Here is a 24664-nt window from a genome sequence, read left to right on the forward strand (position 1 = left end):
TACGTTGAAGAAATATGGATACTGATCAGTAAAATAAAGGACAAACATTCATACATACACTCTCATACTCAGCGCCCCCTTCTAGATTTGATTTTTATTTAACTAGGCAAGACACTTAAGAACAAACTCGTATTTACAATGACGGCCTACCCTGGCCAAACCCGGACGACGCTGGGCCAATTGTGCGCCGCCCTATGGGACTCCCAATCACGGCCGGATGTGATACAGCCTGGATTCGAACCAGGGACTGTAGTGACGCCACTTGCACTGAGATGCAATGCCTAGCACTGCTGCACCACTCTAGATAGAGATAGCAGGCACCCATAAGTATTCAGACCCTTTACTCAGTAATTTGTTGAAGCACCTTTCAAGGCGAAGCACCTTTCACAGCCTCGAGTCTTCTTTGGTATGATGCTACAAGCTTGTCACAGCTGTATTTTGGGAGTTTGTCCCATTCTTCTGTGTAGATCCTCTCAAACTCTGTCATGTTATATGGGGAGCATCGCTGCACGGATATTTTCAGGTCTCTCCAGAGACGTTAGATCGGGTTCAAGTCCGGGCACTGGCAGGGCCACTCAAGGACATTCATAGACTTGTCCCGAAGCCACTACTGCGTTGTCTTGGCTGTGTGATTAGGGTCCTGTTGGATGGTGAACCTTCGCCCCAGTCTGAGGTCTTGAGTGCTCTGGAGCAGGTTTTCACCAAGGATCTCTCTGTAATTTGCTTTGTTCATCTTTCCCTCAATCCTGACTAGTCTCTCAGTCCTTGCCACTGATAAATATCCCCACAGCATTATGCTGCCACCACCATGCTTCACTGTAGGGATGGTGCCAGGTCTCCTCCAGACGTGACGCTTGGCATTCAGGCCAAAGAGTTCAATCTTGGTTTCATCAGACCGGAGAATCTTGTTTCTCATTGTCTGAGAGTCCTTCTGGTGCTTTTGGAAAACTCCAAGCGGGCTGTTTTGTGCCTTTTACTGAGGAGTGGCTTCTGTCTGACCACTCTACCATGAAGGCCTGATTGGTGGAGTGCTGCAGAGAAGGTTGGACTTCTGGAAGGTTCTCCCATCTCCACAGAGGAACTCTGGAGCTCTGTCAGAGTGACCATCGGGTTCTTGGTTACCTCCGTGACCAAGGGCCTTCTCCCCCCGATTGTTCAGTTTGGCCGGGCGGCCATCTCTAGGAAGAGTCTTATTGGTTCCAAACTTATTCCATTTAAGAATGTTGGAGGCCACTGTGTTCTTCGGGACCTTCAATGCTGCAGAAATGTTATGTTAACCTTCCTCAGATCTGTGCCTTGACACAGTCTCAGAGTTCTACTGACAATTCCTTCGACCTCTTGGCTTGGTTTTTGCTTTGACATGCACTGTCAGCTGTGGGACCTTATATAGACAGGTGTGTGCCTTTCCAAATCATGTCCAACCAATTTAATTTACCACAGGTGGACTCCAATCAAGTTGTAGAAGCATCAAGGATGATCAATGGAAACAGGATGCACTTGAGCTCAATGTCAAGTCTCATAGCAAAGGGTCTGAATACTTATGTAAATAAGGGATTTCTGTTTTTTTATTTTTAATACATTGTAGCTCCCTTCAGTAACCACGAGCACAACCGTTCCTTGATTTTAACTGGCGGCTTTATTCTGTAGTTTTAGTCAGAATTATCACCTTCCGTGAGAACTATAAAGTAAATGAAAAATACAGTTAAGCACACTCTTACGACCTTATCTTACGAGTGACTTATTAGCTTGGTATAACTCTGAAGTGCTTATACATAACAGTTTAACCGGCGTTATAACAGGTTCAGATTAACACATGAATAAAGGAACAAATACCTCATTGGCTGCTTATTTTAAACTTCACACTTATTATTCCTGGCATGAATTCACACTTCATCCTAACATACACTCTTCAACCATTATGAACTACACCCAATGACATGAAAACTTAGCTAACGCAGCGCAGGATTGCCTTCCCTCCAAAGGTGTGTTGCTACAATAAGGATCCCCGTTACAACAGTATTAGCTACGTAGTTCCGCTTGTATTATCATTTCCCCCGCACAGCGGACACATAAACAATTCAAACAAAAGACAACGACATAACCTGTAAGTCTAACTGTCAGTTACATACATTTGCAAAAATAATTCTAAAAAGGTTGTTGCTCTCATTATGGGGTATTGTGTGTAGATTAAGTTTTAAAAAATTGTTAGATCCATTTTAGAATAAAGCTGTAAAGTAACAAAATGTGGAAAAGGGGAAGGGGTCTGAACACTTTCCTAATGTACAGGATATAATGTGTTGGAGTACTGAACAGGCCAACATATTCAGGGGGTGAACATAGGTTGCACAGTGGGGGGACACAACCTGGTGTGGGGTCCGGGGGAACTCTGGAGCTCTGTCAGTTTTTGGGGGCATTTAAAGCTCATTTCCTGAATTTCTACACAATCTAATATGACCCTTTTTTGGGTAATTTTGTGGTCACTTATTGTAAATAATATAATATGTTTCTAAACACTTCTACATGAATGTGGATGCTACTGCACAAATATCATACCCCCAAAAAATGCTCACCTCCCCTGTTATTGTAATGGTTAGATGTTAGATTTCTTTTGATTTTCCCATGATGTCAAGCAAAGAGACACTGAGTTTGAAGGTAGGCCTTGAAATACATCTACAGGTACACCTCCAATTGACTCAAATTATGTCAATTAGCCTATCAGAAGCTTCTAAAGCCATGACATAATTTTCTGGAATTTTCCAAGCTGTTTAAAGGCACAGTTAACTTAGTGTATGTAAACTTCTGACCCACTGGACTTGTGATACAGTGAGTTATAAGTGAAATAATCTGTCTGTAAACAATTGTTGGAAAAATTACTTGTCATGCACAAAGTAGATGTTCTAAACAACTTGCCCAAACTATAGTTTGTTAACAAGAAATTTGTGAAGTGGTTGAAAAACTAGTTTTAATGACTCCAACCAACGTGTATGTAAACTTCCAACTTCAACTGTATTCTCATTTATAATAAAAGTTGTGCCCCTGCATAAGAGTACACAAATATGCACATTTAGTTCTGCATGTCTTCTAGCCTATTAGCATGTCAGCCTGGCATTACTGGACACATTGTGTGGCATTGCCATGGAGACCATAATATTATTAGGCTGCCTTTTGCATCAGGACGTGTATGATCGTAAATTCCCTCTGGAGTGCCAGAGGACGCTCTGGGAGTTTGTAAATTAAGAGCTTATTGATCCGAGCGTTCTGACCTTACAATGGCAGTCAGGCACCTAAGCTAACTGGCTAAAGTTGTCTAGCTTGCTAGCTACTTTTAGACACAAAGGAGAAAACACCACTCTGACCATTTTACTCGTCCTAGTAGAGGTGGTTAGGCTCAGAGTGCAGACAGAGTGCTCTGAAATCAGAGTAGATAGCCAGAGTGAATTTACTAACGCATGCTTTAACTAATAATGTGGCAGCACAACTGCCCCCTCTCATTGCAGCCTCGGAAGTTCAAGACCGATCGCTGTACTGCAGGCATTGTTAGCAGAAGACAGGATCCCCCATTATAGTGAATGGAAAAATAGCAATCTTTTTGTGTTATAAAAACATTTGAAATAAATACAAATCAAAGACAACTCTCATTCAAGTGAACAGGAGCTTTCACACTAAACGATAACTACAAAAAGAGTGGAGAACGATAACAATGGCTATCGTTTGGATAATTTTCTGAGTGATCCACCTGTCCCCCCGACGATAAAACATTAACAACCAATCAAAAAGTTGTTCAATAGAAGCATTATTGGTTCCTGGAGCGCGAGGCGAGAAGGCAGAACGAGCGGCAAACTTGCCTGATATCGGACGAATTGGGAGAATGATGATCCACAACAAACTTGCATATCAGTATGAGAAGGCCCTATTTTCAGATAGTGTATGTTAACGCACGATACATCCTGACAAAATGTGCACTATGACTGGCCTGCTAATGTGCCCTTCTGGACCTTAGACCTAAACTGTCTAAAAGACTAGGCGAAATTATTATTATTTCGTAATGAAACATGCATTCAAAATGATTATTGAAATGCCATATTCAATGCAGTTAATTAACAGCCTAGACTAGAGTGATTTACTGACTAGAAAAAAATCGGATAAAATGCATTATTGTATGATAATGATAATTTTCTTGTCCCAGTCGGACTGGGAGCTCAGACAGGGGAGCACACAGTAGCCTATCCCAGGCTACTTGTCATTTCGTTATCTGATTAAAAAAAAAACTTTCACTGTGTAAAATCTTTGGGTAAAGGCTATTCACTGTAATATTAGGCCTAATATTTTGCTAATTTATTTAGGCTACACTTCTGTAGTCTGTCTTCATGGGTCCTTTCAGCTACAGGCAGCTATTCGTCTTTAGCTCTTGGAGTCCCAGGAAAAGCTAGACTACATTAGCTTGAATGATTAGTCTGCTAATGTACCTTTCTGGACCTTGTAAACTGTAGAGAATAGATACATAACTGATCCAAATGGTTGCAAAATCAGGCCTAGGCTGGATGCAGTAATTTTGGCATGAAGCATTCAAACCAGAACGTTTGAGTGGTTATTCAAATTAGCCTACATAGCTGCAGTTTACAGCCCTAGACAATACTTGTGTACTCAATTGATAACAATAAAAAAAGCCCACATTTCACTGTGTTGTAGCCTAGGTAGAAAATGGTATTGTCTAAAAAACGTAGGCCTAATCAATAGTGGAGCTTTGCGTGCCCGGGGACTGCAAAACACGGCCTGGATGAATACACTGATCTGCCATTTTATAATCTGTCAACCTGTTTTTCTTTGACAGGTAAATATGTATAGCCCTAGTATCTAGCTAATGAATGGCCTATCTAGCTAATATTTAGCTTCTTACTTCGGCTACACAGCTCCAGCCTTTTTCTCTTCCAGCCGTTCCCGTGTGCAATTGGCTTTATGGAGGCAAGCCTCTCCGCTATTCCTCTTCTCTTGAAATCCCAGGAAAAGCTATAAGCTACAAAAGCTATAATATATTTAAAACTATGCCCAATAGCCTTTTTGTGGAGAGAAGCAGGGCTGCTGATTGCTGAATGTAAAATAGGTCTAGGCCAAATTAACTGTTGTGGAAATCTTAGGAGTGCGCGTTGGTGGGATCTTTGGCCAGTGATGATAACATTATTGCACTGATGCATTGCAAATGATTGCACAGGATATACAGAGAGATGAGCACAGTGAAAAAGAAGATTCAAACAAATTGACAATCATTCGAAAAATGGAAATCACTTCCAACCACTTAAGCAACGAGGCAAGCAATAACATGATGTAAAAAATACATAGGCTCAACAGCATTTGTTGTTAAATTGCTACATTTAAATACGAGTTTCTACATTATTTTTTCGTTACATTTACATCGAAGGACAATTTGCAGTTGTCACTATGACAATGAACACACACTGAATGGTCTGTGCTACCACATTATTAATAGGCCTACAGCCTGCATTAGAATGCGTTGATCAGTTGATTGACAGGTGTAGGCTACTGCAGAACAATCAATGATAAACTGCCCGCTGTTGTGGATGCTCACCAAAGTTTATAGTTCTCTATAATGTTTTGTTATACAGTGCCTACAGAAATTATTCATACCTCGTGACTTATTCCATATTTTGTTGTTACAGCCTGAATTCAAAATTGATTAAATAGGTTTCCTCCTCACCCTTCTACACACAATGCCTAATAATGACAAAGTGAAAACGTGTTTTAAGAAACGTTTCCAAATGTATTGAAAATAAAATACAGAAATCTAATTTACGTAAGTATTCACACCCCTGGGTCAATTCATGTTGGAATCACCTTTGGCAGCGATTACAGCTGTGAGTCTTTCTGGATAAGTCTCTAAGAGCTTTGCACACCTCGATTGTAAAATATTTGCACATCATTCTCTAAAAAATGTTCAAGATCTGTCAAGTTGGTTGTTGATCATTGCTAGACAGCCATTTTCAAGTCTTTCCATAGATTATCAAGCCAATGTTAAGTCAAAACTGTAACTAGGCCACTCAGGAACATTCAATGTCATCTTGGTAAGCAACTCCACACCACAAGAGCTCTATTTTCATGTTGTCGAACCATAGCATTGGTTTCAATCCAAGTGCCAATGCCATTTATCAAACTCCAGGCGGTGCTATGGTCGGATGACATGAAAATAGAGCTTGTTATATTTGTCACTGTCTGACTACCAGGAATCATTCTTGGTTGAGAGATTACATTTGCTGCAGAGTTATCGGTCAAAGCCGTATTCCTAGTCTAATTGATTGCTCACCTGATTTGTGATGGAAAAAAGATTAGATTAGCTATAGTTATTAATATTAACAATTATCAACTGTGTCCCCCTATATTGGTTGAAAGAAAACTCTCTCTCTCTCTGTCTCTTTGTCTCTGTCTCTGTGTGTGTGTTTGTAGAAAAGCAGCAAGATGTGGAGATTATGTCTGGGCCTCTTAAAGACAAGGACAAGAAGAAGAGGCCCATGTCCCAGATTGTTGCGGTGAAGAAACCTGCCCTCAGCCCCAGCCTTGCCCCTACCCAGATCCCCCGCTTTGGGGTCACCACCCTCCATGAGGGTCTACTGGCAACGGTGGGTGCCAAGCACACACACACTTACACAGACGGACACAAACACACTCCAAGCTCAGTGGGTTAGAGCATGGTGTTGGCAGCTTAATGGTTTGTTTCCCGCATGGATGACAGACCTTTGGATAAAAACGTCTGCTTAGTGACCGTATTACTATATGTGAAGAAAAACACATTACGTCTCAAGTTTTATTGTCACATGCACAAGATACATCAGGTGTAAAACAGTACTAACTATAGTAATAAAGAAACAGTTATATACTATACAGGTCAGTGCAGTGCCAGTAGCGTTATTTCAATGTGCAGGGGTACTGGAGGGAATGAGGAAGGAATGTACATGTAAAGTCGCTGTTAGCAGGATAAATACCCATGGTAATAATAATAATGGTCATAAACAATATAGCAGCGTCGAATACTGTAATGTATGAGTGGTATTGCGTAGCGACTGAGTTTGTTTACCCCATGTTACAGTGAAGAATGGATAAGTTACTGTACTTTAATGCTTATTGCTTGACCTTTAATGTCATTTATGTAATGCCGTTACAATCTACTGCCGTCAGTGACGTGTTATAAAGCATTATCACTCGTCACATCATCTGCCCTCTGGAGGATCGCAATTGGAAAAAGTCAGACTTTTTTGTGCCATTTTCATGTATTTTGCTATGCATGTTAAAAAAGTTAGATAAATCAAATATTTTTGCCATGCCAGACTTTTTCTCACTGAATGTTGTTGTCATTCTAGGAATTTGAAGACATCAACAGATGGGGTCTAGATATTTTCAAGATAGCTGAATACTCTGGGAATCGGCCTTTGACCGTGGTGATGTACTCCATTTTCCAGGTATGAGTATCCCATTACTTTGTAGCATTTTCTAGCATTCTCACCGAGGCGTTTGAATCTCTTAGTGTTTGAGTCCCGGTCTTGGCTACCCCGAAATTCGCTGCAATACTTTACCCCTATGTTTCTTACGTATTTGGTTTACTCTTCTGTGAGCCTGGTTTCTGTTGCTCCCCAAACTCAGGAGCGAGAGCTGCTGAAGAACTTTAAGATCCCAGCCGACACCTTCGTCACCTTCATGATGACCCTGGAGGACCACTACCACACCGACGTGGCCTACCACAACAACATCCATGCTGCCGACGTGGTACAGTCCACTCACATCCTCCTCTCCACCCCTGCCCTGGAGGTATGCGACGCTCCATTATGAGGAAGATTACAGGATGATTGATGTTCAGCCATATTCTATATTCTAATCCAGTTAGTTGACTTGCCCTGTGCATGGCTTTGGATGTCATCAACTTTATCAATGCATATTGAGGGAGAAGGCATTTGTTCATGGTTTTAATAGTAAAGATAAGGTTAAAAAAATACACTGCTCAAAAAAATAAAGGGAACACTAAAATAACACATCCTAGATCTGAATGAATGAAATATTCTTATGAAATACCTTTTTCTTGACATAGTTGAATGTGCTGACAACAAAATCACACAAAAATGATCAATGGAAATCAAATTGATCAACCCATGGAGGTCTGGATTTGGAGTCACACTCAAAATTAAAGTGGAAAACCACACTACAGGCTGATCCAACTTTGATAATGGTAATGTCCTTAAAACAAGGTAAAATGAGGCTCAGTAGTGTGTGTGGCCTCCACGTGCCTGTATGACCTCCCTACAACGCCTGGGCATGCTCCTGATGAGGTGGCGGATGGTCTCCTGAGGGATCTCCTCCCAGACCTGGACTAAAGCATCCGCCAACTCCTGGACAGTCTGTGGTGCAACGTGGAGTTGGTGGATGGAGCGAGACATGATGTCCCAGATGTGCTCAATTGGATTCAGGTCTGGGGAACGGGCGGGGCAGTCCATAGCATCAATGCCTTCCTCTTGCAGGAACTGCTGACACACTCCAGCCACATGAGGTCTAGCATTGTCTTGCCATTAGGAGGAACCCAGGGCCAACCGCACCAGCATATGGTCACACAAGGGATCTGAGGATCTCATCTCGGTACCTAATGGCAGTCAGGCTACCTCTGGCGAACACATGGAGGGCTGTGCGGCCCCCCAAAGAAATGCCACCCCACACCATGTCTTACCCACCGCCAAACCGGTCATGCTGGAGGATGTTGCAGGCAGCAGAAGGTTCTCCACGGCGTCTCCAGACTCTGTCACGTCTGTCACATGTGCTCAGTGTGAACCTGCTTTCATCTGTGAAGAGCACAGGGCGCCAGTGGCGAATTTGCCAATCTTGGTGTTCTCTGACAAATGCCAAACATCCTGCACTGTGTTGGGCTGTAAGCACAACCCCCACCTGTGAAGGTCGGGCCCTCAAACCACCCTCATGGAGTCTGTTTCTGACCCTTTGAGCAGACACATGCACATTTGTGGCCTGCTAGAGGTAATTTTGCAGGGTTCTGACAGTGCTCCTCCTGCTCCTCCTTGCACAAAGGCGGAGGTAGCGGTCCTGCTGCTGGGTTGTTGCCCTCCTACGGCCTCCTCCACGTCTCCTGATGTACTGGCCTGTCTCCTGGTAGCGCCTCCATGCTCTGGACACTACGCTGACAGACACAGCAAACCTTCTTGCCATAGCTCGCATTGATGTGCCATCCTGGATGAGCTGCACTACCTGAGCCACTTGTGTTGGTTGTAGACTCCGTCTCATGCTACCACTAGAGTGAAAGCACCGCCAGCATTCAAAAGTGACCAAAACATCAGCCAGGAAGCATAGGAACTGAGAAGTGGTCTGTGGTCACCACCTGCAGAACCACTCCTTTATTGGGGGTGTCTTGCTAATTGCCTATAATTTCCACCTGTGGTCTATTCCATTTGCACAACAGCATGTAAAATGTATTGTCAATGAGTGTTGCTTCCTAAGTGAACAGTTTGATTTCACAGTGTGATTGACTTGGAGTTACATTGTGTTGTGTTTAAGTGTTCCCTTTATTTTTTTTAGCAGTGTACTTAGTAACACTTGTTTTTTTTAACCTTTATTTAACTAGGCACTTAACATACACTTAACAGTAGTAGTAACACAAAAGTGTGTGTTGATTGTTTTCAGGCTGTCTTCACTGACCTGGAGATCATGGCTGCTCTGTTTAGCAGTGCCATACATGACGTGGATCACCCCGGAGTGTCCAACCAGTTCCTCATCAACACAAGTCAGTTCCATCCCTCACTAGCAATCTCACTGATTAGATATAAAGGATATGTCTTTTGGCGCAAAATGTGCCTTGGATCTACTACTGTGAAGACTACATTATAGCATCTGTAAGGCGTTACATCACTGAATACAGGAGTGCCTTGGAATTGTTGTTGCTTTACTATAGTTGTGGGTGTTCCTACTGTAGACTCTGAGCTGGCTCTGATGTACAACGACGCCTCTGTCCTGGAGAACCACCACCTGGCCGTGGGCTTCAAGCTGCTGCAGGAGGACAACTGTGACATCTTCCAGAGCCTCAGCAAGAAACAGGGACAGTCCCTCAGGAAGATGGTCATCGACATGGTGAGACACTGACTGAATGAATTGGAATCAGATATAAATAACATTATATCTACACAACTCTCTGTTATCATAGTTAAACATGATAATGAATTAGCTAACATCATAATAACATGGCCATTTAGCAAAACCTTTTTCCCAAAGTCACTTAACGGTACATTTAACACACACAAAACATTAGGAACTTACTCGTTCCATGACATTGACTGACCAGGTGAATCAAGGTGAAAGATATGATCCCTTATTCATGTCACCTGTTAAATCCACTTCAATCAGTATAGATGAAGAGGAGGAGACAGGTTAGAGAAGGATGTTTATGCCTTGAGATATAGATTGTGTATGCCAGTCAGAGGGTGAATGGACAAGACAAAATATTTAAGGGCCTTTGAACGGGGTATGGCAGTAGGTGCCAGGTACACCGGTTTGAGTGCTTCAAGAGGGCCACCATGGTCCCAAGAAAGCTAAGGTAACTGGGCTAAATGACTACCCCTCCCCATAGCACTCACTTCTGTCATCATGAAGTGCTTTGAGAGACTAGTCAAGGACCATATCACCTCCACCCTACCTGACACCCTAGACCCACTTCAATTTGCTTACCGCCCCAAAAGGTCCACAGAAGACGCAATCGCAATCACACTACACACTGCCTTAACACATCTGGACAAGAGGAATACCTATGTAAGAATGCTGTTCATCACTACAGCTCAGCATTTAACACCATAGTACCCTCCAAACTCGTCATTAAGCTCGAGAGATCCTGGGTCTCGACCATGCCCTGTGCAACTGGGTCCTGGACTTCCTGACGGGCCGCCCCCAGGTGGTGAGGGTATGTAACAACATCTCCACCCCGCTGATCCTCAACACTGGGGCCCCACAAGGGTGCGTTCTCAGCCCTCTCCTGTACTCCCTGTTCACCCACGACTGCGTGGCCATGCACGCCTCCAACTCAATTCCCAAGTTTGCAGACGACACTACAGTGGTAGGCTTGATTACCAACAACGACGAGACGGCCTACGGGGAGGAGGTGAGGGCCCTCGGAGTGCGGTGTCAGGAAAATAACCTCACACTCAATGTCAACAAATCAAAGGAGATGATCATGGACTTCAGGAAAAAGCAGAGGGAGCAGCCCCCTATCCACATCGATGGGACAGTAGTGGAGAGGATGGAAAGTTTTAAGTTCCTCGGCGTACACATCACGGACAAACTGAAATGGTCCACCCATACAGACAGCGTGGTGAAGAAGGCGCAGCAGCGCCTCTTCAACCTCAGGAGGCTGAAGAAATTCAGCTTGTCACGAAAAACACTCGCAAACTTTTACAGATGCACAATCGAGAGCATCCTGTCGGACTGTATCACCGCCTGGTATGGCAACTGCTCCGCCCATAAGGCTCTCCAGAGGGTAGTGAGGTCTGCACAACGCATCACCTGGAGCAAACTACCTGCCCTCCAGGACACCTACACCACCCAATGTCACAGGAAGGCCAAAAAGATAATCAAGGACAACAACCACCTGAGCCATTGCCTGTTCACCCCGCTATCAGCCAGAAGGAGAGGTCAGTACAGGTGCATCAAAGCTGGGACCGAGAGACTGAAAAACAGCTTCTATCTCAAGGCCATCAGACTGTTAAACAGCCATCACTAACATTGAGTGGCTGCTGCCAACATACTGACTAAACTCTAGTCATTTAATAATGGAAAATATATGTAATAAATGTATCACTAGCCACTTTAAACAATGCCTCTTTATATAATGTTTACATTACTCATCTCATATGTATATACTGTACTCTAAACCATCTACTGCATCTTGCCATCTTGATGTAATACATGTATTTCTAGCCACTTTAAACAATGCCACTTTATATAATGTTTACATACCCTACATTACTCATCTCATATGTATATACTGTACTCTATACCATCTACTGCATCTTGCCTATGCTTTTCGGCCATCACTCATTCACATATTTTTATGTGCATTAATTCCTTTACACTTGTGTGTGTATAAGGTAGTTGTGAAATTGTTATGTTAGATTACTTGTTAGATATTACTGCATTGTCGGAACTAGAAGCACAAGCATTTCGCTACACATCTGCTAACCATGTGTATGTGACAAATAAGATTTGGTTTGATGCCCTGACAAATTGAGGCTGTTCTGAGGCCAAAAGGGGCTGCAACTCAATATTAGAAAGGTGTTCCTAATGTTTTGTACACTCGGTATATTCAGCATGTGGCCCATATGGGAATCAAACCCACAACACAAACCTGGATGTGCAGCACCATGCTCTAACCCACTGAGCCATTGGAATTAGTGACTGAAGTAAGTGTGATCAATGGGTATTGTCCTCTGCAGGTGTTGGCCACTGACATGTCCAAGCACATGAACTTCCTGGCTGACCTGAAGACCATGGTGGAGACCAAGAAGGTGACCAGTCTGGGAGTGCTGCTGCTGGACAACTACTCAGACCGCATCCAGGTCAGAGGTCATTCCTAGATTAGTAGACGCCACAGGCAGTGGTGGACTTACCATTAGGCAACTCAGGCAATTGCCCAGGGCCTCATATCATTAGGGTTCTTCTGAACTTGGCATCAATTTGTTTAATAATACATCATTTCTCTGTTATCTTAACTTTTGAACACTTGGGTCTATTAGCTGTTATGACCCAATTCCTGAAAGCTAAGACTCTTTCTATTTTCCTCTACTAAACTCATTAAGCTGGAAGGACACATTAGAAGGGACTGTGAGAAAAGCACAATTGAAAACCAATGCATATCTTTTCTTTCTACACCCATTATTACCATGATTAGATTTTCCCGAACATTCCATTAGCATAACTTTACGATGCATTTCACTCATTTTTTTGCAAATAAAAATGTACACCTTTCTCATATTCAACTAATTTAACATATTTTCTGAAAATTGGTTGTAGTTTGTATATGTGCTAGAATGGTTAAAAAGGCCATCAAATGTAGACCTCCCGAGTGGCGCAGTGGTCTAAGACACTGCAACGCAGTGCTAGCGGTGCCACTAGAGAGTCTGGGTTCGAGTCCAGGCTCCGTCGCAGCCGGCCGCGACCGGGAGACCCATGGGGAGGCACACAATTGGGCCAGCGTCGTCCGGGTTAGGGAAGGGTTTGGCCGGCAGGGATGTCCTTGTCCCGTCATGCACTAGTGACTCCTGTGGCGGGCCGGGCGTAGTGCACACTGACATGGTCGCCAGGTGTACGATGATTCCTCCGACACATTGGTGCAGCTGGCTAAGTGGGTTAAGTGGGCATTGTGTCAAGAAGCAGTGTGGCTTGGTTGGGTTGTGATCCTGAGGACACGGCTCTCGACCTTCGCCTCTACCGAGTCCAAGTTGCAGCGATGAGACAAGACTGTAACTACCAATTGGATACCACGAAATTGGGGAGAAAAAGGTCGATATTCCAATGAAAATATCACATCAGGTATTGGCCCCAGAATTTCCACATCAGTGCATCCCTAAAATGAGATAGAAAGTATGTTGAAATGATAAAGGACACTGTATAAGCCTGTTTTAAAATAACTGCCCTTTTATGGCCTGCAAATGTTCTTTTGACTAACAAATCTATCTGGAAAAAAAATTGTGCGGCCCGCTGTTGAATTCTGACAACCCGATGTGGCTCGAGACAAAATGATTGACCACCCCTGTTCTACAGTATGTGGTGATACAAAACCGTTACTCGTGAAGGACATTTCAAGTGTTTTCAGTTAGGCTTTTCATTCTGCTCCATTCACCTAAATAAAGCCGGCTCTTTTTAAAGCCGGCTTTTGTTGAATAGACATGGGGGTGCCTCAGCATGGGGCCTCTAAATCACTAAGTCCGCCCCTGACTAGTGCTGAGCAATTTTTGATTTTTGAGTTCGGTTCGGTTTTGGTTAGATTATTATAATATCACCAAGTTTTTTAAAATGTTGTTTTTAATTTTTTTTATTAATTGCACAATGCTTTATGTGGGCTGAATGCTGCAACAACACAGAATAAAACAATTAAAACAAGTTCCATGATGGTAGTGGCTGCCCATTGCTACTTAGCATTTATTAACCATCATTTATTCACTTTACTTTAATAAAATATTTCAGTTGTTGCATATACAACATTAGTTTTACTCAAATAATTAATATAATATTTCATTCAAAGTCATCAAATAATCTATATAGACCTGCTGCCTATGCTGTCTGACAAAATCACTTTTATAGTAGTTCTTCAAAGTAAATAAGGCATACTTTTAAGACTGCTGAATACCAACTATCAATCACTTAGAAAAGGTTGGTGACAACTGATCCCAATGCAGTTCACTTTCGCATGACTTAAAAAATGTAACATTAACCTACAGTTTTGTAGGAATGAGGTTTGTGCGGTAGGTCTACTACATTATCACAGCATATTGGCTATATGCCTGGCCCGCCAATATTGTTATTCTCAGACCATGTTATAAACTCAGCAAAAAAATAAACGTCCTCTCACTGTCAACTGTGTTTATTTTCAGCAAACTTAACATGTATTTCAATGAACATAACAAGATTCAAAAACTGAGACAAAAACTGAACAAGTTCCACAGACATGTGATTAACAGAACTGGAATGTTTTCCCTGAATAAAGGGGGTGTCAAAATCAAAAGTAACAGTCAGTATCTGGTGTGGCCACCAGCTGCATTAAGTACTGCAATGCATCTCCTCTTCATGGACTGCACCAGATTTGCCAGTTCTTGCTGTGAGATGTTACCCCACACTTCCACCAAGGCACCTGCAAGTTCCCGGACATTTCTGGGGGGAATGGCCCTAGCCCTCACCCTCCGATCCAACAGGTCCCAGACGTGCTCAATGGGATCCGGGCTCTTCGCTGGCCATGGCAGAACACTGACATTCCTTTCTTACAGGAAATCATGCACAGAATGAGCAGTATAGCTGGTGGCATTGTCATGCTGGAGGGTCATGTCAATATGAGCCTGCAGTAAGGGTACCACATGAGGGAGGAGGATGTCTTCCCTGTAAACGCACAGCATTGGGATTGCCTGCAATGACATCAAGCTCAGTCTGATTATGCTGTGACACACTGCCCCCAGACCATGACGGACCCTCCACCTCCAAATCCATCTCGCTCCAGGGTACAGGCCTCGGTGTAACGCTCATTCCTTCGACGATAAACGCAAATCCGACCATCACCCCTGGTAAGACTAACATCAAGGCGGTGGCCCGTTCCTGTAGGTTCATGCTCTACAACATCCGCAGAGTACGACCCTGCCTCACACAGGAAGCGGCGCAGGTCCTAATCCAGGCACTTGTCATCTCCCGTCTGGATTACTGCAACTCGCTGTTGGCTGGGCTCCCTGCCTGTGCCATTAAACCCCTACAACTCATCCAGAACGCCGCAGCCCGTCTGGTGTTCAACCTTCCCAAGTTCTCTCACGTCACCCCGCTCCTCCGCTCTCTCCACTGGCTTCCAGTTGAAGCTCGCATCCGCTACAAGACCATGGTGCTTGCCTACGGAGCTGTGAGGGGAACGGCACCTCAGTACCTCCAGGCTCTGATCAGGCCCTACACCCAAACAAGGGCACTGCGTTCATCCACCTCTGGCCTGCTCGCCTCCCTACCACTGAGGAAGTACAGTTCCCGCTCAGCCCAGTCAAAACTGTTCGCTGCTCTGGCTCCCCAATGGTGGAACACACTCCCTCACGACGCCAGGACAGCGGAGTCAATCACCACCTTCCGGAGACACCTGAAACCCCACCTCTTTAAGGAATACCTAGGATAGGATAAAGTAATCCTTCTCACCCCCCCCCCTCTTAAAAGATTTAGATGCACTATTGTAAAGTGGCTGTTCCACTGGATGTCATAAGGTGAATGCACCAATTTGTAAGTCGCTCTGGATAAGAGCGTCTGCTAAATGACTTAAATGTAATGTAATGTAAGACAAAACCGCCAGTCCTGTCTAGTCCAATGACGGTGGGTTTGTGACCATAGGCAACGTTGTTGCGGGGGTGTCTGGTGAGGACCTGCCTTACAACAGACCTACAAGCCCTCAGTCCAGCCTCTCTCAGCCTATTGCGAACAGTCTGAGCACTGATGGAAGGATTGTGCATCCTGGTGTAACTCGGGCAGTTGTTGTTGCCATCCTGTACCTGTCCCGCAGGTGTGATGTTCAGATGTACTGATCCTGTGCAGGTGTTGTTACACATGGTCTGCCACTGAGAGGATGATCAGCTGTCCGTCCTGTCTCCCTGTAGCGCTGTCTTAGGCATCTCACAGTACGGACATTACAATTTATTGCCCTGACCACATCTGCAGTCCTCATGCCTCCATGCAGCATGCCTATGGCACGTTCACGCAGATGACCCTGGGAATCTTTCTTTTGGTGTTTTTCAGAGTCAGTAGAAAGGCCTCTTTACTGTCCTAAGTTTTCATCACTGTGACCTTAATTGCCTACCTCTGTAAGCTGTTAGTGTCTTAATGACCATGTGCATGTTCATGTTAACGACCAGGTGCATGTTCATTAATTGTTTATGGTATATTGAACAAGCATGGGAAACCGTGTTTAAAGCCTTTACAATAAAGATCTGTGAAGTTATTTGGATTTTTAAGAATTATCTTTGAATGACAGGGTCCTGAAAAAGGGACGTTTCTTTTTTTGCTGAGTTTATTTCAAAGCTCAAACTTTGATAACCGGTCGATCACGAATGACTGGTCGATCTTCAAGGCATTCCTAGTCTATCGCCAAACACTTCTGTAGAAACGGCAACGATGAAAGCTTGCACTCCTTTTCGGGCAGGTAGCGTGCTAGATGTTGACACGTGAGTCATCACTCCAGAGAACGTGTTTCCACTGCACCAAATTCCAATGGCGGCGAGCTTTACACCACTTTGTGCCATTGCACATGGTGATCTTAGGCTTATGTGCTGCTGCTCGGTAATGGAAACCCATTTCATGAAGCTCCCGATGAACAGTTCTTGTGCTGACATTGCTTCAAGAGGCAGTTTGGAACACATTAGTGTGTGTTCCAACCAAGGACAGACAATTTTTATGCGCTGCGAGCTTCAGCCCTTGGCGGTCCCGTTCTGTGAGGTTGTGTTGCCTACCACTTTGCGGCTGAGCCATTGTTGCTCCTAGACGTCTCCACTTCACAATAACAACACTTACAGTTGACCGGTGCAGGTCTAACGGAGCAGAAATATGACTAACTGACTTGTTGGAAAGGTGTCCTCCTATGATGGTGCCACGTTGAAAGTCATTGAGCTCTTCAGTAAGGCCATTCTACTGACAATGTTTGTCTATGGAGATTGCATGGCTGTGCTCGCTTTTATATGCCTGTCAGCAAAAGGTGTGGCTGAAATAGACGAATCCACTAATTTGAAGGGGTGTCCACATATATATATATATAGAAACCTATATATATATATAGGTTTCTACATAAATGCCTGAAGTAGAAATGACAAAAGTCAAAAGTTTTAGAACACCTACTCATTCAAGGGTTTTTCTTTCTTTTTACTATTTTCTACATTGTAGAATAATAGTGAAGACATCAAATCTATGAAATAGCACATGTGGAATCATGTAGTAACCAAAAAAGTGTTAAACAAATCAATATACAGTGGAGAGAACAAGTATTTGATACACTGCCGATTTTGCAGGTTTTCCTACTTACAAAGCATGTAGAGGTCTGTAATTTTTTTTATCATAGGTACACTTCAACTGTGGAATGGAATCTAAAACTAAAATCCAGAAAATCACATTGTATGATTTTTAAGTCATTAATTTGCATTTTATTGCATGACATAAGTATTTGATACATCAGAAAAGCAGAACTTAATATTTGGTACAGAAACCTTTGTTTGCAATTACAGAGATCATACGTTTCCTGTAGTTCTTGACCAGGTTTGCACACACTGCAGCAGAGATTTTGGCCCACTCCTCCATACAGACCTTCTCCAGATCCTTCAGGTTTTGGGGCTGTCGCTGGGCAATACGGACTTTCAGCTCCCTCCAAAGATTTTCTATTGGGTTCAGGTCTGGAGACTGGCTAGGCCACTCCAGGACCTTGAGATGCTTCTTACGGAGCCACTCCTTAGTTGCCCTGGCTGTGTGTTTCGGGTCGTTGTCATGCTGGAAGACCCAGCCACGACCCATCTTCAATGCTCTTACTGAGGGAAGGAGGTTGTTGGCCAAGATCTCACAATACATGGCCCCATCCATCCTCCCCTCAATACGGTGCAGTCGTCCTGTCCCCTTTGCAGAAAAGCATCCCCAAAGAATGATGTTTCCACCTCCATGCTTCACGGTTGGGTTGGGATGATGTTCTTGGGGTTGTATTCATCCTTCTTCTTCCTCCAACCACGGCGAGTGGAGTTTAGACCAAAAAGCTAAATTTTTGTCTCACCAGACCACATGACCTTCTCCCATTCCTCCTCTGGATCATCCAGATGGTCATTGGCAAACTTTAGATGGGCCTGGACTGGCTTGAGCAGGGGGACCTTGCGTGCGCTGCAGGATTTTAATCCATGACGGCGTAGTGTGTTACTAATCGTTTTCTTTGAGACTGTGGTCCCAGCTCTCTTCTGGTCATTGACCAGGTCCTGCCGTGTAGTTCTGGGCTGATCCCTCACCTTCCTCATGATCATTGATGCCCCACAAGGTGAGCTCTTGCATGGGGCCCCAGACCGAGGGTGATTGACCGTCATCTTGAACTCCTTCCATTTTCTAATAATAGCGCCAACAGTTGTTGCCCTCTCACCAAGATGCTTGCCTATTGTCCTGTAGCCCATCCCAACCTTGTGCAGGTCTACAATTTGAACCCTGATGTCCTTACACAGCTCTCTGGTCTTGGCCATTGTGGAGAAGTTGGAGTCTGTTTGATTGAGTGTGTGGACAGGTGTCTTTTATACAGGTAACGAGTTCAAACAGGTGCAGTTAATACAGGTAATGAGCGAAATTACAATAATGTATTTTTTTGCTTTGTAAGTAGGAAAACCTGCAAAATCGACAGTGTATCAAATACTTGTTCCCACCACTGTATATTTGATATTTGAGATTCTTCAAATTGCCACCCTTTGCCTTGATTACAGCTTTGTACACTCTTATCATTCTCTCAACCATCTTCACCTGTAATGCTTTTACAACAGTCTTGAAGGAGTTCCCACATATGCTGAGCACTTGTTGGCTGCTTTTTCTTCACTCTGCGGTCTGACTCATCCCAAACCATCTCAATTGGGGTGAGGTCAGGTGATTGTGGATGCCAGGTCAATCTGATGCAGCACTCCATCGCTCTTCTTCTTGGTAAAATAGCCCTTATACAGCCTGGATGTGTGTTGGGTCATTGTCCTGTTGAAAAGCAAATTAAACACAAAAAAAACAAGCCCCACTTAGCCCAAACCTGATGGAATGGTGTATCACTGCAGAATGCTGTTGTAGCTATGTTGGTTAAGTGTGCCTTGAATTCTAAATAAATCACAGACAGTGTCACCATCAAAGCACCCCAACATCATAACACCTCCTCCTCCATGCTTTATGGTTGGAAATACATATGCGGAGATCATCTGGTGACCCACATCGCTTCTCACAAAGACATGGACTCCAGACCAGAGGACAAATTCTGAGGTGCAGTTAACTCTAATGAACGTATCCTCTGCAGCAGACGTAACTCTGGGTCTTCCATTCCTGTTGCGGTCCTCAGGAGAGCCAGTTTCATCATAGCGCTTGATGGTTTTTGCAACTACAATTGAAGAAACTTTCAAAGTTCTTGAAATGTTCCGTATTGACCGACCTTCATGTCTTAAAGTAATGATGGGTTCTCTTTGCTTATTTGAGCGGTTCTTGCCATAATATGGACTTGGTCTTTTACCAAATAGGGCTATCTTCTGTATTCCCCCCTACCATTTCACAACAACTGATTGGCTCAAACGCTTTAAGGAAAGAAATTTGACAAATTAACTTTTAACAAGACACATCTGTTAATTGCATTCCAGGTGACTACCCCATGAAGCTGGTTGAGAGAATGCCAAGAGTGTGCAAAGCTGTCATCAAGGCAAAGTGTGGCTATTTGAAGAATCTCAAATATAAAACACTTTTTTGGTTATTACATGATTCCATATGTGTTATTTCACAGTTTTGATGTCATACCTAGTATTCTACAATGTAAGTGTTCTAAAAATTTTGACAAGTAGTGTATATGTAATTTAAAAAGATATTCTGAACAGATCAAAGCAATAGATTAACGGGGTCCTTTGTGCTTGTCTCAAGGTCCTGCAGAACATGGTTCACTGTGCTGACCTGAGTAACCCCACCAAGCCACTGGCCGTCTACCGCCAGTGGACGGACCGCATCATGATGGAGTTCTTCACTCAGGGGGACAGAGAGAGGGACAAGGGCATGGAGATCAGCCCTATGTGTGACAAACACAATGCCTCTGTCGAGAAGACCCAGGTACTGTAATGTACAGCGCATGTGCATAGCATACAAGTAGTGTGCACGCAGGCGAAGGCGAGCAGGCTCTCTCACTCACGCAAATCTGCAAACCCACCCGCAGATCTTTGGCACTGCTTAACAGACCCAGTTGCTTACAAGTTATTGTCATACTGTCTGTTTGAACCTATCAAACAGTGTGGGGCCATACTCGTGAACTTTTGCTAAAACCATTGGTTTAAATCATTGGTCTTACATTTCTAGCTGTTAGATTTTCTCATAGGCCAACCTGGCAAAAATTGCCACGATGCTGGGGACGGCCAGCTGAGCAGATAATTCGATCCGGAAACCTTAAACGGTATAGCCACCATGAAATTGTATTTGTTAAACAGGTCAATTTGACCACCAGAGTGAGATTGTTAAACCATCCAACTGCTTGGTTAAGTGGAGTGTTCCAATATATTTTACATGATGCTTCCATGGCTAAGCTATTGATGTTCCACAAAGTTCGAAAGGCAGTAAGGCACATTTCTGCATATATGACCAAATTCCAAGTTTTTGCTCACCGTTTCATACACATCCATGTGCTTTTACGGGGATTATGCGTTTATATTTTTAGCTACATCCACCGTAAAAATAAATTGAAGATGGAGGTCTTGTCAACTGGTTGTATTTTTTCCAAACCATTATGACTGATTGGGGTCACAGTTCGCTAAGACAGTTGGCTAAAAGTTCAATGGATACTTTAGTGAGAAAGTATTGGGATCAGATCCAACTACGTAGACAATTTTAATTGGCTGATAAGAATTTTGTTGCTGGATATTGCATTGTGGCAAATTTTGCCAGCATGGTTTATGAGAAAAGCTAGCAACTAGCCATTTGAGACCAATGGTTTAAACCAATGGTCTTAGCAAAAGTTCAAAAGTATGGGTCTTTGTGCATTTACATCTCACATATTTACTCCCCCCTGCAGGTGGGATTCATAGACTACATTGTCCACCCTCTGTGGGAGACGTGGGCAGACCTGGTCCACCCTGACGCCCAGGACATTCTGGACACGCTGGAGGACAACCGGGAGTGGTACCAGAGTATGATACAGCGCAGCCCCTCACCCACCCTCGAGGACAGGGACCTTGACGGGGGACCAGGGGCCCTGGAGGTCATGGCGGGGGGCTGCTGCACCTCCACAGGGGACAAGTTCCAGTTTGAACTCACCCTGGAGGAGGAGGAGGAGGAGGGCGACGTCGAGTCAGACCTGGAGAGCTCACCCGAGGAAGAGATGGCACTGGAGGGAGAGACTTCTAGGAAGACCCCGGCCCTGTCTCAATCCCCAGAGCCCAGCAGCAGCAGCAGCACCAGACACCGGCCCCCCTCCCCTCACCCTGGCCGGGCCCTCAGTCTGACCACCATGTCAGTTAGGAGCCCCGGCCATCTCAGGACGTTGAGCCCCGGGCTGGACGGGGACGACAGAGATGATATGGACAGAGAACTGGGTCAGGAAGGCAATAGTGTAGCGTACCTACGGCTTGGCACGTAACACCAACCCTAGCCCACCCAACACCTCATTCAGTCCCTGCCTTGGTTCGTGGGTCCCAGCAGCAATTGGACGTGCAGGGTGGGTTTTTTGACAACAGTCTGTAATGACAACAGTCCCTTTACACTGAAGACACCTTTACACTGACCACTTTCCCTCCGTTTAATCTTGTAGAACAAGAAGTATCGTTATATCCTCTTTTTTTCTCCTTCTGTAAATTGATTCTAGGGGTAAAGTGTCAGAAACAGACTGCTGTATATGTCTAGCTGATCAAAGGTAGAACTAATTACATGGCTAACCAGTCTCACCAACGTCTCCTGATGGAGCAAGGAATTCTACTGAGAAAATGTCTTCCTCAAAATGATGGAATATAGATCTATTCAATGGAATATTGTAAGGATTGTGATCAATTTACAGGGTCTTAGAACTGTTGCATTTGTTTGATTTCAGTAAGCATAAACTAGTATATTTGATTTAGTTTCTGAGAGTTCTGTGAATGATAAGTTTAACCAAATCCAGTATGTACCTGAATAGTGAGATAATTGTGACTTAAACCTCAGGGTATGTAGAGAGAAATGATTTTAATGTAGCACAGACTTCTTGGGTGCCCCTTAATTAACCTAGACTGCCTGTTTCGAGTTTTGTCGCTGACAAGAAACGTTTCTTAGAACTTCAAGAGGTTCAAGTTACACAAAAATACATAACTGGTTGACATGTGTTTGGCGCCCTCTATTGATCTAAATGAAGAGTTTGAGAACGAAAGCAAGTTAATAAGTATGGAGTAAGAAACAAACAGGAAATCTTTAGGGGTGTCAATAATTATGACCCCTACCTTTTAGGGGGAGTCATTTTTTAGCACAAAATATAGCTCAGTATTTTTATTATTTATTTTATACAGTCAGTATTGCTATTCTTTATCAAGGGTGTCAATAATTTCAGACCCCACTCTATACAAGTCAAGCATTTAAACATTTCCTGAAGTACTGTGGTTGATTGGGTTGTTTTAAATCTAGACAAACACCACCACTACACTCATATTCGTAACATTGTATTTCTTTTTATGGGGTCATGTTTTACGTTTGTGTCACATTTTTAAATATGATATGAAATGGTTGTTTTCTTTTATATATTTGGGATGTCTTCATTATGTCTGTTTGTCTCTGTGCTTTGTAAGCATAGTTATCAGGGTGCCTCCACCATCCAGTAGCACTTTACAATCTCTGTTGTAAATTAATTCAGTTCTGAAGCGCTTGAGCCAAACCATGATTCTACTAGACAGCTTACTGAAGGTTGTGTAGATCTGAGAGGAATGGATAGGTGTAATAAATGTGGTAATAATTCCACCTAACCTATCAGAGTGGTTAAATTGTCATGTACTGTAGCTTAAACCTATGAAATCCTGTCAGATCTCCACAAGTGTCTAGGGGCTATGGGTTGTTTCTGGACAGGGCCGCAGAGTAGACTAATAAGGGTTTTTGTCCAGTAGGGTGCGATGCTTTGAAAGTTGCAGATAGAAATGTAGTGAACAGAGATGATATGATTCCCTGTAAAACACAACAGAAAATAATTTCCGTATTGACATTTGATAACTTCCAATTTGCCTGAATAAGCCCCTAATGTCTTGTTTAATTTGTTCTTGAGGGGAAACAAGTTTATAGGGAAAATTGTGCCACAAGTGTTTGGAATTTGAACCAAAGCATCTGCCAGCCTAAGTCATTATGAAAGGTTTAACACAATGTTCTCTCTGAACTGTTGATTGTATTCATGTTATTTGATCAATTGTTAGAATTATGCTAATTTTTTTCATGGGAAAAATGTCGCACCTTAATACGTTGGATGTAAATGCTTCGACTTAAATGCCTCATTCAATTTTGTCAAGTTGATTCATGTTCTGCTCTTCACAGGGATACAGCTTTTATCTACAGTATGTGAATGCCAATTGACCACAGCAAAACACTGAAACATCCATTTTCCACCAATGCTGTATAACTTTCAACAAGTATGCTACAGGGAAGGACCAACAGGAATTGTAAGACGTTGGAGAATATGCTTGTACCCCAGATGTACAGTACTAGTCAAAAGTTTGGACACCATCTCATTCAAGGGTTTTTCTTTATTTTTTACTATTTACTACATTGTAGAATAACAGCGAAGACGTCAAAACTATGAACACATATGGATTCATGTAGTAACTAAAAAATATATTTTAGATTCTTCAAAGTATCCAAGCTTTGCCTTGATGACAGCTTTGTACACTCTTGGCATTCTCGCAAACAGCTTCATGAGGAATGCTTTTCCAACAGTCTTGGAGTTCCTAGATATACAGTTGAAGTCGGAAGTTTACATACACCAAATACATTTAAACTCAGTTTGTCACAATTCCTGACATTTAATCCTTGTAAAAAATTCCCTGTCTTAGGTCAGTTGGGTTCACCACTTTATTTTAATGTGAAATGTCAGAATAATAGTAGAGAGAATGATTTATTTCAGCTTTTATTTCTTTCATCACATTCCCAGTGGGTCAGAAGTTTACATACACTCAATTGCTTAACTTGGGTCAAATGTTTCAGGTAGCCTTCCACAAGCATCCCA

General features: G+C 43.3%; 1 protein-coding gene across 6 annotated transcripts in view; it reads left to right on the plus strand.

Moving 5' to 3' along the window:
- Positions 1-22501, plus strand: part of LOC118388227 (cAMP-specific 3',5'-cyclic phosphodiesterase 4D-like) — a 177864-nt gene extending 155363 nt beyond the window's left edge. For all 6 annotated transcript variants that reach the window (XM_052528059.1, XM_035777065.2, XM_035777074.2 and 3 more), the window contains 8 exons: positions 6457-6629; positions 7368-7466; positions 7648-7812; positions 9682-9781; positions 9971-10125; positions 12477-12599; positions 20377-20559; positions 21512-22501. In XM_052528059.1, the coding sequence (XP_052384019.1) occupies positions 6457-6629; positions 7368-7466; positions 7648-7812; positions 9682-9781; positions 9971-10125; positions 12477-12599; positions 20377-20559; positions 21512-22075 (1562 nt within the window). In that variant the 3' untranslated portion in view covers positions 22076-22501. The remainder of the gene's footprint in view (positions 1-6456; positions 6630-7367; positions 7467-7647; positions 7813-9681; positions 9782-9970; positions 10126-12476; positions 12600-20376; positions 20560-21511) is intronic.
- The last annotated feature ends 2163 nt before the right edge of the window (positions 22502-24664 follow it).

Source organism: Oncorhynchus keta, chromosome 1, assembly GCF_023373465.1.
Source record: "Oncorhynchus keta strain PuntledgeMale-10-30-2019 chromosome 1, Oket_V2, whole genome shotgun sequence".
NCBI classification, from domain to species: Eukaryota; Metazoa; Chordata; class Actinopteri; order Salmoniformes; family Salmonidae; genus Oncorhynchus; species Oncorhynchus keta.